At 45.0% G+C, this 11,958-nt stretch overlaps 1 protein-coding gene across 4 annotated transcripts; it reads left to right on the top strand.

Annotated features, from left to right (window-relative positions):
• The first annotated feature begins 390 nt into the window (after positions 1-390).
• LOC125522833 (auxin-responsive protein IAA25) lies at positions 391-6,715 on the top strand. Of its 4 annotated transcripts, none has more exons than XM_087535276.1 (8): positions 391-690; positions 1,146-1,280; positions 2,281-2,351; positions 4,657-4,952; positions 5,496-5,791; positions 5,885-6,023; positions 6,107-6,186; positions 6,301-6,715. In XM_087535276.1, exons 2-7 carry the CDS (start codon positions 1,178-1,180, stop codon positions 6,177-6,179), a joined length of 978 nt encoding a protein of 325 aa, XP_087391402.1. In that variant the 5' UTR covers positions 391-690; positions 1,146-1,177; the 3' UTR covers positions 6,180-6,186; positions 6,301-6,715. The 4 variants fall into 4 exon arrangements, with proteins under 4 accessions (XP_087391402.1, XP_087391401.1, XP_048543827.1 ...); XM_087535275.1 differs by having other exon boundaries at positions 794-1,280; XM_048687871.2 differs by having other exon boundaries at positions 395-690; positions 1,184-1,280.
• Positions 6,716-11,958: the final 5,243 nt, after the last annotated feature.

Raw genomic sequence — 11,958 nt, 5'->3', positions numbered from 1 at the left:
ATATGTTGCCAAGATGGCGAATTCAGGCATATTGTTATAATACTTTGTAAGGTCCTCGAGAATAATCAATAAAGTGGTCGTATGCATCTCACAGATGCAGAGACCGGGGGTCATCCTCCTTTTCTAAAAAAATAATAAAAAAAAGATGGCGTTCTAAAGAAAGCCCTAAAGCGTGTTTAACGAGACTATGTGCCTCCATATTAGAATCGCGCCCCTCTTGAAGGAGCAAGCTGCAAACTATGCTATTTTCCCTGCTAATACATCTTATGTTATGGAAAGTTGTTATTGCTGTTGTGGATCTGCTGAGCCCATGAGAATGCTGGTGTGGATCTGCTGGGCCCATGAGAATGTGGAAAACATACAGTTTCCTTTACCTGACGCAGGGCCATGCCACACGTCCAAGACAAGACACCCCGTGGTGCTTACCCCTGATGAGAGCAACACCGCTGAAGGCACAAGTCAACCCTTGCTGCCTGATGTATGGTATCATATCATGTATCATATCATCCTGCTCCCTGTATTGTAATTCTCTGCCCACTGCCCTGGGTTGAAAGTTGAAACCTGCAAAGTGGTCGCCTTTAAGCAAAAAGGAGGAGTTGAAAAGGTTGCAAGATCTTAGTTATATTTCACGGGGTCAATCCATCCATCCATCAATAGCCGCACTACTGTCTTCTCTTCTCCAGCGGACAGGTAATAACTACCTCAGGCGTCCGATCAACTTGCCTAGATCCACTAGACGTTATCATCTTCGACCTAGGAGTACCTACCTAGTGGCTGACAAGCTGCACACCAGGTGCTCGATCATATGTTTGGCAGAGGCCCGCATTCTCTTTCGCGTTGCGAGTGATAGTGTTTGGACAATCATTTGGTTTGGGAATTGAGGCCACAGGTGTCTTGTTAAGCAGGGAGGAGTGAAGAACATGAATTGCATCTGGCAATTATGCTTTTTGGGCTTTCGTCGAAAAAAGAATAATATGCTTCCCGCGTTGTGTATGATGGTGTGCCCAGATGAACACATTTGCCTTTCCGGTTCCCATCACTCGATTCATCTGATGATTCTGCTTTAATTTCTCCCAACAAGTGTCACTTCGTTATCCCTTTTTTTTTCTCCATCTTCTTTATTCGTTCATTTCTGTTATTGTCAGTCTGTGTTAATCAACAGGAATAACTGCACAAAATGCAGCTCCCTGAAATGAATGGTTCTTCATTGAACTCAGCCATTTTGCACAAGGCAATTTTAACATCAGTACAAGAGCTGCTGCATGCAAGATATACACGAGGTATCATTCCAACCCACCACTTTCCATTTAGTTTTCATGTTCAGTTACAGTTATGAAGATACTGTAAGCCGAAGCACGAGGCAGAGCAACCAGAGGATCCCTGACTCACTCATCATTATGAGCTTGAATCCTATGCTGTGCTAAGATAAGTCAACAAAAGCCTCTCATTATCGACTCCACTTACGCTCTGCAAATGGCATGGCATGTAGAGCAGACAGGACATGTTTCTGCATCGCCTATCATCGGCTTACTCCTTAAGCACTAAGGAAGAAATCTGTACCAAAGGGCAGTTATTCCAGTGACTTTTATATCATGATGGTTTTTAGATAGGACAAGATACTCTTGGGTGAGCAGCTAATCGTTATACTCTTGCTTTGCATGCAATTAGGCAGGCCAATCATGGAGGAATGGAACTTACTTAGGGGGCTAGCCGATATATAGGTTTGCACTTTGTACTGATGCGTATATTAGTAGATAGTAACACCCTTGTTAAGAGATGTCCTACTAAAGAAGATGCATGCAAGTGGTGTGGCTTATAAGCCAAAAAGCTAAGTGTCTTTCCAGTAAAGCTCCCCACATTACATGTAAAGAAGAGATACTAAACATTTTGTTAACATGGAATGTGAGGAGCTGTCGTTGCATGGAGGATCAAGAATAAAGTGGTATTTCTTTTATAGGTTATATAGAAAGATAGTACAATTCGATAGGCTCTTAGGAGTCGGTGAGAATTTTGAGGCACATGTAGGTGCAGCATGGAATCGTATGCACCTGCTTCCACATTTATGTAAAGAGATCTGAGTAACCATAGGTAATCCACTAATCCAACTTGTCGGGTGTAATAGACAGATAATATTTGGGTATAAATCAAGATACAGTATATCTTTGGTAAGTAAGTAATGCAGGAGGGAGAAAATTACCCCCTCAGTTAATTTAACAAGGGCTCATGTATGTAGAATTGATAAAGGTGCATTTGGTTTACTGAAAATTATTGGTGTTGCAGAACGCAAGGAGAACACAAATTTTACTGTGCCACCACAACAAACACTTCCTGATGGTTGGACAATGTTGCAGGTATTCTTTTCTATCTCTATGCATACATTTTTTTTGCGAAAGTCTCTACTCATATGAATAATTGCTTCTGTTAACCAATTTGTTGATAACCACTCTATCTTAGCTTCTGAAAATAGCTTCGTAAGTATGGTACATTAGAATGTAGTGCATACTTCATTTGCAGTTAGAAAACCACTTGTGCGGTAACATCAACATTCATCTCGGTACCGAAAAGGGGTTTCCCCCCGCTTTGTATTCCAAAGCAACCAACACCAATACAGGATCGCTGGGGCGAACAGCACAACAAGCCCAAAAGAAAAAAGAAGAAGAAGCAAATGCCAACAACGGCAGCTCGACAGAGCGCGGATGACCTGCCACCGCTACGCCCACCAGAGACAAACCACTACAACCCGAGGCTCCGGACCACCACGTACAAAACAACACCTCCAAGAAGGAAAGCGACGCCGACGACGCTGCTGCCCGGACATGTCCTAGGGTTTCCCCGGCACGCGGAGGGAGGTGGGGGATGGATATCACCGACACCCTCCAGGAAGGAATGGTGGCACCCACAGGTGTCACCGCATCGGGGCCGAAGACCGGCAAGGATTTCTCCCATACTCCAATCCCCACTGCCCAACGGACCGGAGCCGACCAGCCAGACCGCCGCCCACCACCATGCGCCATCGCGGTTGCGCCGTCACCCACGCCGCCTCACTGCGAACACCACCACGAGGCCAAGAGGACCGGAGAGAAGCGCCCCGCGGAGGGAGAAGCAGCACCGAAGCCGAACGGGAGGGAACCACCTCCACCGCCGTCGTGCGGGAGGCCAGAGCCTCTGGCACTGTCGCGGTAGCCGTCCGGACGCGGCAGCAGGGCATGCCAGGCCACCCCTGGCCCGGCCAGGCCCGAAACGGGCCCGCTAAGCCCCGCCGCCACGCTGCAGCAAGCCGGCGATGGCGCCGCAGCACCCTGCCGCTCATCGCCTCTCCCTCGCCTCTCGGAAGCCACGAAGCAGACCCACCCCGGAATGGTGGCACCCGCAGGTGTCACCGCATCGAGGCCGAAGACCGGCAAGGATTTCTCCCATACTCCAATCCCCACCGCCCAACGGACCGAAGCCGACCAGCCAGACCGCCGCCCACCACCATGCGCCATTGCGGTTGCGCCGTCACCCACGCCGCCTCACTGCGAACACCACCACGAGGCCAAGAGGACCGGAGAGAAGCGCCCCGGGGAGGGAGAAGCGGCACCGAGGCCGAACGGGAGGGAACCACCTCCACCGCCGTCGTGCGGGAGGCCAGAGCCTCTGGCACCGTCGCGGTAGCCGTCCGGACGCGGCAGCAGGGCATGCCAGGCCACCCCTGGCCCGGCCAGGCCCGAAACAGGCCCGCTAAGCCCCGCCGCCACGCTGCAGCAAGCCGGCGATGGCGCCGCCAGCACCCTGCCGCTCATCGCCTCTCCCCCGCCTCCCGGAAGCATCCCCCAATAGCTGAGAGAATTTCCATCTAATGTGAAGGCTCATTCTCCAAGACGAGGACATTCACTACACTCGCATAGTACTCTCCAAAGCTTACATAATGCAACAAGGCAAAAGTATGAAAGCATCTTCAGGAGCATGTTCAGGTTCAATGTTACTGCTATCAAAATTGTCAATCTCCCGCAGAGCAAACTCACTTTCAGGAAAAAGACTGGGGTGGACTGAGGTTTCAGCTGGAGCTCCAATAGCCACTGCATCCCCCCTTGAGACACAAGGTCAGAACGCGTCAAAAAAAAAGACACAAGGTCAGACAAAACCGATTAGGAGATGCACATCCACTCGACCACTTGTTTCCATTCAGTTTCATGCACTCTGAGGGCGGGTGTATCTGCTCATATTTCCACTCCCCCTTGCTCCTTGACTTGGCCTTGAAATTTTGATGGACTGAATCTGAATGTGATTACGATCTTTATTGCCTTATCTGTGAATAGCCTAGATACATCAGCTCTTAACTTTTTTACTCTACTTTCTCTCTTCAATGAACAGGCATTGCTCTCGCCATCCTTTTAAAAAATTGCATTAGGTAAACATGAGCCATTCTATGGAACCATAATTTGTACCAGGAACTTCTTGCGAGCCATCAGTGATTTTCTTATATATCGCCATCATTATCGCTTCATGCTTTTAGCTAGGCCCCACTACTCCACTTTAGTACTCACCAAGGTCCCCCACAAAGCCACCTGCCTTTCTCATCAAATGCCCCCTCACTTACCTTTAATTATTCCATCTCACAGTTAACTCAACACCATAAAGACCTCTCCCACACACTCTCACAAATTGCACACACAGACACAGGTAGTAGTGAAGTACCAGAGCTACAGCTTGGGAGAGGCCATGAAGAGTTCTTCAGTTGCACCAAGCCTGAAACAGAAGCAAGGAGATGCTAGCAAACTGCAGGATGGTGTCCCCAACAACCTTGAGCTTAGGCTTGGCATCTCTTCAGACAATGGCCTGAGTAGTGGTGGTGGTGGTGCTACTACTCCATGGCTTGGTGTTGGAGTGCACCCTTGGAGCCTGTCCGCCAGGCAAGACAAGGCAGCCCTGGAACAACCTCAGCAGAGGCCTAATGAGTGTCCTGCCCACAGGTTTGGTTATCAGTTACCACAAACTAATTGTTGTTTCTTCACAATCATGTCATGAAAGTATGATGGTATGTAGGCTGAAACGAAGTACAGTTCTGAGTACTAGCAATACAACCTCGATATAACTTTATGAATATAGAACATGCTTTGATTAAATGAGGGTTCATGTATAAATAAGTTTTAAGTTTGTCCTTAATTTGATCTCACCAGAACATATTCTGGAATGGTATAAGGTACAAATGTCAACGGAACATAGAGAATTTGCATGTAAAGAGAGGAGAATGCGAAAAGTAAAAGAGGAAATAAATACAAAGGTAAACAAGATTATATGAGAAACAAAACAATTCCCTTCTCAAAGAAAAGAAACAGAACAAGCTAGAATAGATGGAGTGATATTGTGGTAACATACTAGCATGTCTCAACCTTATGTCCTCGTTCGCCGGAAAAAGAGTTCATGTCTTGTTGTCATGAACTCCACGCGAAGAGGCGGTTAATCTTGTTGGCTTGTCTTTCACTGTCTCACCAAGTTTCGCTAACAATTTTCAGAGAAGATCGACCTCAACTGGTCGGATGGCCACCGGTGCGCACATTCCGCAAGAACCTGTCTGCCACATCCACGAGGCCTGCATATTCTGGAGACCTGAGCAAAGTGGAACCATGCTATGAAGAAGAAGACCATGGAAACATAAACACTGGAGTTTCAGTACAAGAGAGGCCAGCCATGTTCGTGAAGGTGAACCTGGAAGGGTACGCTGTTGGGAGAAAGATTGACCTGAAGGCACACCACGGCTACGGCTCGCTGTCCGGTGCTCTGCAGAGCATGTTCCATGGCTTCTTGTCAGGTAACAATCTTTGGTTTGCACTGCACCCAAGTATGATCAAACTCCATCTTGCTCATGTTCACTGACATTTATGAGCTGCTTGGTTGATTTCAGATGGCCATGGGAGGATTGCAACCAGAGAGGATGAAGAGCAGCTGGAATATCACAAGGGCAAGGGCACGATGAAGAACTACATCCTTCTGTACGAGGACAACGAGGGCGACCGCATGCTCGTCGGTGACGTTCCGTGGGAGTAAGTCGAGGGATCGGCCGGCATATACGCCGTTCACTTTTTTTATGCAAGTTGAAGTGGTCATTGATCGATCTTTCTTGCAGGCTGTTCGTCGCTTCGGTGAAGAGGCTCTACATTGCCAAGGACCCTAGAGCTGACAAAAGCAACAAGAAGTAGAACAACGGTGGGTGTTCTTGATGCTGGCACTGCATAACAGCTGCACACCGTTTGTCATCACAAAGTTTACTGCATTTATTAGTCGAGTGACAGTACAACCGTTTGCTTTCTGCGGTTACAGGATGATCAGGTGTGAGGCAGTTCCTGTGCAACTAGCGGACTGCAAATGACAACAGGAAATTTCATAGCCCCAACCTGCATGGATCTCTCTCGTGGATCATGCAGATATGGTCTTCCCCTCTAATGAGCTCACCTGTGGTGTGTCTAGGGGCGTAGTGCGATTAATTACTGTAGGAAGTTTTGCTTGTGCAATCGAATAGATAGTGGATTAGCTAATGTTCATGTAAAATAACGCAGGGTGTAATTATGTACTGTACCATATATGGTGAAATAGGTAGTACGTCAACGGTACACTGACATGCTGAATCTTCTCCTTGGAAGTGTTTTATTGATCGGCGTGCAGCTTTTATGCTCTCATCAAAGTTTGTTTGAGGAATTTAACCTATTCCGTGGGAACATGAATCTTGTCACAGAAACGCGCAAACCAGTTTATGCCTCTTGTGGTGGATTATGACAATCCAGTTTTTTTTTTTTTTTTTTTTTTTTACCGAGAAATCGCCAGGAGTGCTGCCTACTGCATTAAGGAGAAGAATATTACATGTTGGGCATGTTGTGGAAGGGGACATTGCCAGAAACTGTTAGCAACCCACCATTGATTCACTTCTCAAGAACACGAATTTGAGTTACAGGCCTTGATACAAGAGGAACTAGAACATAAAAGCGCGCGTTGCCGCGCTCGTCTACGTTGAAGAAAGTATGGTATAAATATTTGACAAATTTGAATTAACCTAGAATTTGGATCAAATATGCTCTATCCATATATTCAGCGTTCATGCAATAAGAGTAATAGTAATCAGTCTAAACTGAAACACGAAATGTTTTTTTGGATTAAAGAGAAAGACAGGGAGAGGGGTGACCAATGGGGCGTGAAAAAAATTAATGTTTAAATCACGTTTCATAAAGTTCTTTCTAAAACAAAATGTTGAGCATCAACACACCGAAATAGTAAGGATATTTTTAATTTCAAATTATTTGTTGTGAATTTACGATTTATCCAAGAGCATGTGAGTACGAACCTCATTTTGAATATCTAGAGAAGTAGATTTTATTTGTCCTTTTCTCTAGGATATACGTAATTTTCTGTCGGATATACGTAATATTTTGTTAGGGGTGGGTGGACGCATACCATGATGCAAGTTGTTCATACTTCCCATAATACACTAATCAGACTTGACTTGTCCACTACAATTGTAAGCAAGCAAACAAATGGCAACAGATCAATTTAGCGTGAAACGACAACTCGACCAACGTAATGGGGTGTAAGCAGACTCGACGGAAAAACACAGTTGTTGGGGGTCGTTGGGTTGGCAGAATCATTGGGAGCGCTTGCTGGGCCGGGTCACCTTGCTCCGTTCTTGGCCCACTTCATCAGAATGCACCTGGATCAATCTGCAGAGCAGCAGCCCTGATAAGCTGGGCTGGCCATCTAGTGCCATGCGTGACGGCAATGAATGATGGTAAAAACGCTGTGCTGGGTGGCAGATGGATCCTGTACGTTCACGAGCATCATCTAACGGCTAAGGAGTTTAAATCGCTGTGGATGCTTCCTAACTAGCTCAGTTTTACTGTTTAGTAATTGCTTGGAGAAGTTCAGAGGGAGGAGGAAGAGATAGGGGTGCCAGGAAGTGTTGTGTCGTACCGTGATCTAACCGGATACCCTGGATTTCCGACTACATTCTCCATAGGTCCCTCTTAGATCTTCTTGGATTAGGAAAGGGGGTATTTGCGGCGGTTTCATTATGGGACAACTCGTGATCTTCATATCAATCTAAACAGTTTTTTTGGAAGATCTATCCTTATTCGCTGGCCCTTGTGCTTGTGCTTGTACTTGTAGCCCATCAGGGCTATGTCTAGCCCGTACCGATTCGAGTGCCTACTGATGAGCGAATCAGGCCTGCCATCAACGCAACCGCTCGCTGCTGCTCATGCTTTGTTGTAGGTCTGTTTGTATTTTCATTTTTTTGTAGGTTTTTCTTTGTTTTTTCACCGGTTTCCTTCGGGGTTTTTCTCTTTGTTATTCTTTTATTCTTTTGTTTTCTCACAGGTTTTTTAGGTTTTTTCTTTGTTTGTTATACTTTTCTTTTTTTCTTTGTATTTCTTGGTTTTCTTTGTTTTTCTTTTTGTTTCTTTGTTGGTTTTAATCTCTTTCTTTTCATTAACATATGTCTACCTTTTGTGATTACATAATGTACATTTTTAGCGCAGACATGGAACATTTTTTTGATACACTTTGGACATTTTCAAATACATGATGTGCATTTACAAAAAATACATGTTTTGAACACTCTTTCGAATATGTGGTAACATTTTTCCAAATACCAGTTGCATTCTTTTCAGTGGCAATAAACATTTTTTAAACTACGCACACATTTGTCTTACATTGTATAATCATTTTTAAAAATTTCACGAACATTATTTGGAAGCATGCAAATATTTTATTTAATTTTTCATGATATGTTTTTTTCACCTATGTGCACATTTTTTACATTTGTTCACAACATTTTTAAAAATATCACGGACATATTTTTTGAAACACGGGAATATTTCCATCAAATGAGATGTACATCTTTTTAATGGCACAAAACATTTTTTTTATATTATGCAAACATTGATTTACATTGTATACACATTTAGTTTGAAACATGGGAATATTTTTTTCATTGTCAACATTTTTTTGGAAGTTTTTTAGAACCGCACTGACAAACTTTTTATACTATGTTAACGTTTTTTCAAATTTCATAAGTAAATTTACTTATTTTAAATATATATGTATTTAATTTAAAATATAATAAAAGTAAAAAGACAAAAAAAGAAATTTGGGTGATGTCACCAGGACGAGCCACGTCCTACTGGGCTGGCCCATGGCCGGCGCCCTGTAGACGAGGCGGCTGTGCGCCTCATAGTAGGCGGCACATAGCTTTTTTTAGACAACTTCACGAAGCTTTTATTAAGTCGTCACAACGTTTATAGGGATGAAAGAAAGATCCTCAGGGTGGCCTAACCACACACGGCGGCCACCTCCAAGGGATAAAGCATGCTTCGCTAAGTTGTAAGCTTCAACATTTAAGCTCCTAAATTCATGACTAAACTTGCAGAAATCAAAGTCTGAAGATTGATGAATTATTTCATGCACAATCGCTCCATGAGCCGATGCATTTTCCTCGTTGAGATCCTCCACCACCTGTTTGCAGTCCGATACCACATGAATTCGCCTCTGGCATAGGTCCTCCGCCAACGCCATCGCTTCTCTGATTGCAAGAGCTTCAAGGATTTGTGGAGAGGAAATGTACTTTAAAACCAGCACCGAAGCACGCATGAAGATTCCATCTTCACTCCTGCAAATCGCCCAACTGCACCATACCTAGCATGCCTTGGGATAGCCACATCAATATTTATTTTCATAGAGCCCGGCTGGGGGGGCTGCCACTGGGTCGGTCTGGGAGCACTGAATACCCCCTGCTTTGGGAGCTTTGTGTTGATGCAGTTAATTTCCGCTAGATAGCTAGTGATAAAACCGTTTACAGAATGCGGTGACTGGAAGATATCCTCGTAGATCGCTTTCCGCCGTGCTCCCCATATAGCCCACAGGGTGACAATCATTTGTACGAATGCATTTGCGGCTAGTATTTCATGCAGTGCAAATAGCCAATTCTTGGGACTGTCTCCACCATATGGTGTACAACTTCCTCCGGCGCTAGAGCCCAGATGCTAGTTGACATAGGGCATGAGAGAAGTGCATGTCTCCACGTATCAGTAGCTCCACATAGTCTGCATGTATCCTTAGTAGCCATATTTTGGTGCTTGAGTAATTCCGCAGTTGGCATGGAATGTTTTGCCAAACGCCATACAAACATCCAGAGTTTAGATGGTACATGTATGTGCCAAATATTCCTCCATTTGTTATGCTCATTCTGCGCCGTGAAAGGTCCCTCCTCTTCATGCAGCCAAGCCTCCCGCTCGTGCTTGGTACGAAGGATCATACGATAAGCAAACCTTACACTAAATACACCTCTATTCTCCTCATGCCAGGCCCAAAAGTCCTCTACCTTTCGTGTGCACAAAGGTATCTTCAAAATCTCATCAACATCGAATGCAGTAAAAATAGTTCGGATCCGATCCTCCTTCCACGATGCGGTAGTAGCATCAATTAGTTCAGCGACCTTAGTCGACCGGTTTTGCACCGGTGATGTTATAGGCCTCTTGTAACTGTCTCTCGGAATCCAGTTCTGACTCCAGATGTCCGTGTTCTCACCATCCCCAATCCTTTTAACAATGCCCTGTGCCAGTATGTCACGACCATCCAGTATGGACCACCAAATCTGTGATGGGCGTGGCCCGAGTTCTGCCTCTAATAATGTACACTCCGGGTAATAAACAGCCTTCAGAATGCGGGCACTCAACAATGATTCACCTGTTAGCAGCCTCCATGCTTGGCGTGCGAGAAGTGCCAAGTTAAAAATCTCTAGATCTCGAAAGCCTAAACCTCCCAGATGTTTAGGTCTAGTCATGATATCCCAAGCGACCAAGCTGGGTTTCCTCTTACCTTGTTTGCTTCCCCACGAGAATTATCGTATGATCGAAGTGATGCTCTCGCATTGACCTGTTGGCAGTCTGAAACATGACATGGAGTAGACTGGAATCACATGAGCAACTGATTTGATCAAGACTTCTTTACCTGCCGATGATAAGAGCTTCTCCATCCAACCCTTTATCTTCTCCCACACACGGTTTCGTAGGTATTTGAACGCCCCATTTTTCGAATGGCCCACGTCAGTGGGCATCCCAAGATAGCGTTCATTTAACGACTTCTTGTGCACATTTAAGGTGTTCTTCACTTCCTCTCTTATATTTCCAGGGCACCCTTTACTAAAGAATATTGATGACTTTTCATGATTAACTCACATAGCTGCGCCCCATGTAACAGCATCGGTCAGGACGACACACAGTCAAGCCCAACCCATGTGCTTGTCGAAGAGGCTAGCCCCAAAATCAGTAATTGAGGAGTACTCTTTTTAAAGATCACTCGCGCTACATGTGTGTCACTTGTCACAACCTGTGAGTTTTCCCTTTTTCTCGTAGATCTGTTTATTCAAAACGTTTTATCTCTTTAACCGTGCATCAAAATCTCAAACCAATTTCATCATTGGATTCCTCGCGTCGAGATCTTCAAAACTAGATCTCATGTTGATAGGTTTTGACAAACTTTTTTTTCACAAAAAAACCGGACCGTGAGTACTTTTTTCCTTTTCGGAAGCCATTTCCGAGAGGCACGACCGTGTCTCTCGCAAAGCAAATTTGTGCCTCTCATGAAAGAAAAAAACATGTTTTTTCCGTTTTCATGAGGCACGACCGTACCTCTCGTGGAAGCAAAATCGTGCCTCTCGCAGAAGCAAAACCATGCCTCTCATGAAAGAAAAAAAAGAGAAAATATGTTTTTTTTGTTTCTGAGAGGCACGGCTATGCCTCTTGCGGAAGCAAATCTGTGCCTCTTGCAGAAGAAAGAAAAACACGTTTTTTTCATTTTCCGCGAGGAACGACTATACCTCCCGCGGAAACAAAACCGTACCTCTAGTAGAAGCAAAACCGTGCCTTTCACGAAAGAAAAAAAAGAAAACATGTTTTTTCCGTTTCCGAGAGGCACGACCGTGCCTCTCACGGA

This window comes from Triticum urartu, chromosome 7A (assembly GCF_056163025.1).
Source record: "Triticum urartu cultivar PI428250 chromosome 7A, HENAU_Tu73, whole genome shotgun sequence".
Classification (NCBI taxonomy): domain Eukaryota; kingdom Viridiplantae; phylum Streptophyta; class Magnoliopsida; order Poales; family Poaceae; genus Triticum; species Triticum urartu.
Note: the sequence above shows the minus strand (reverse complement) of the source record. Positions and strands in the feature narration are given on the sequence as shown.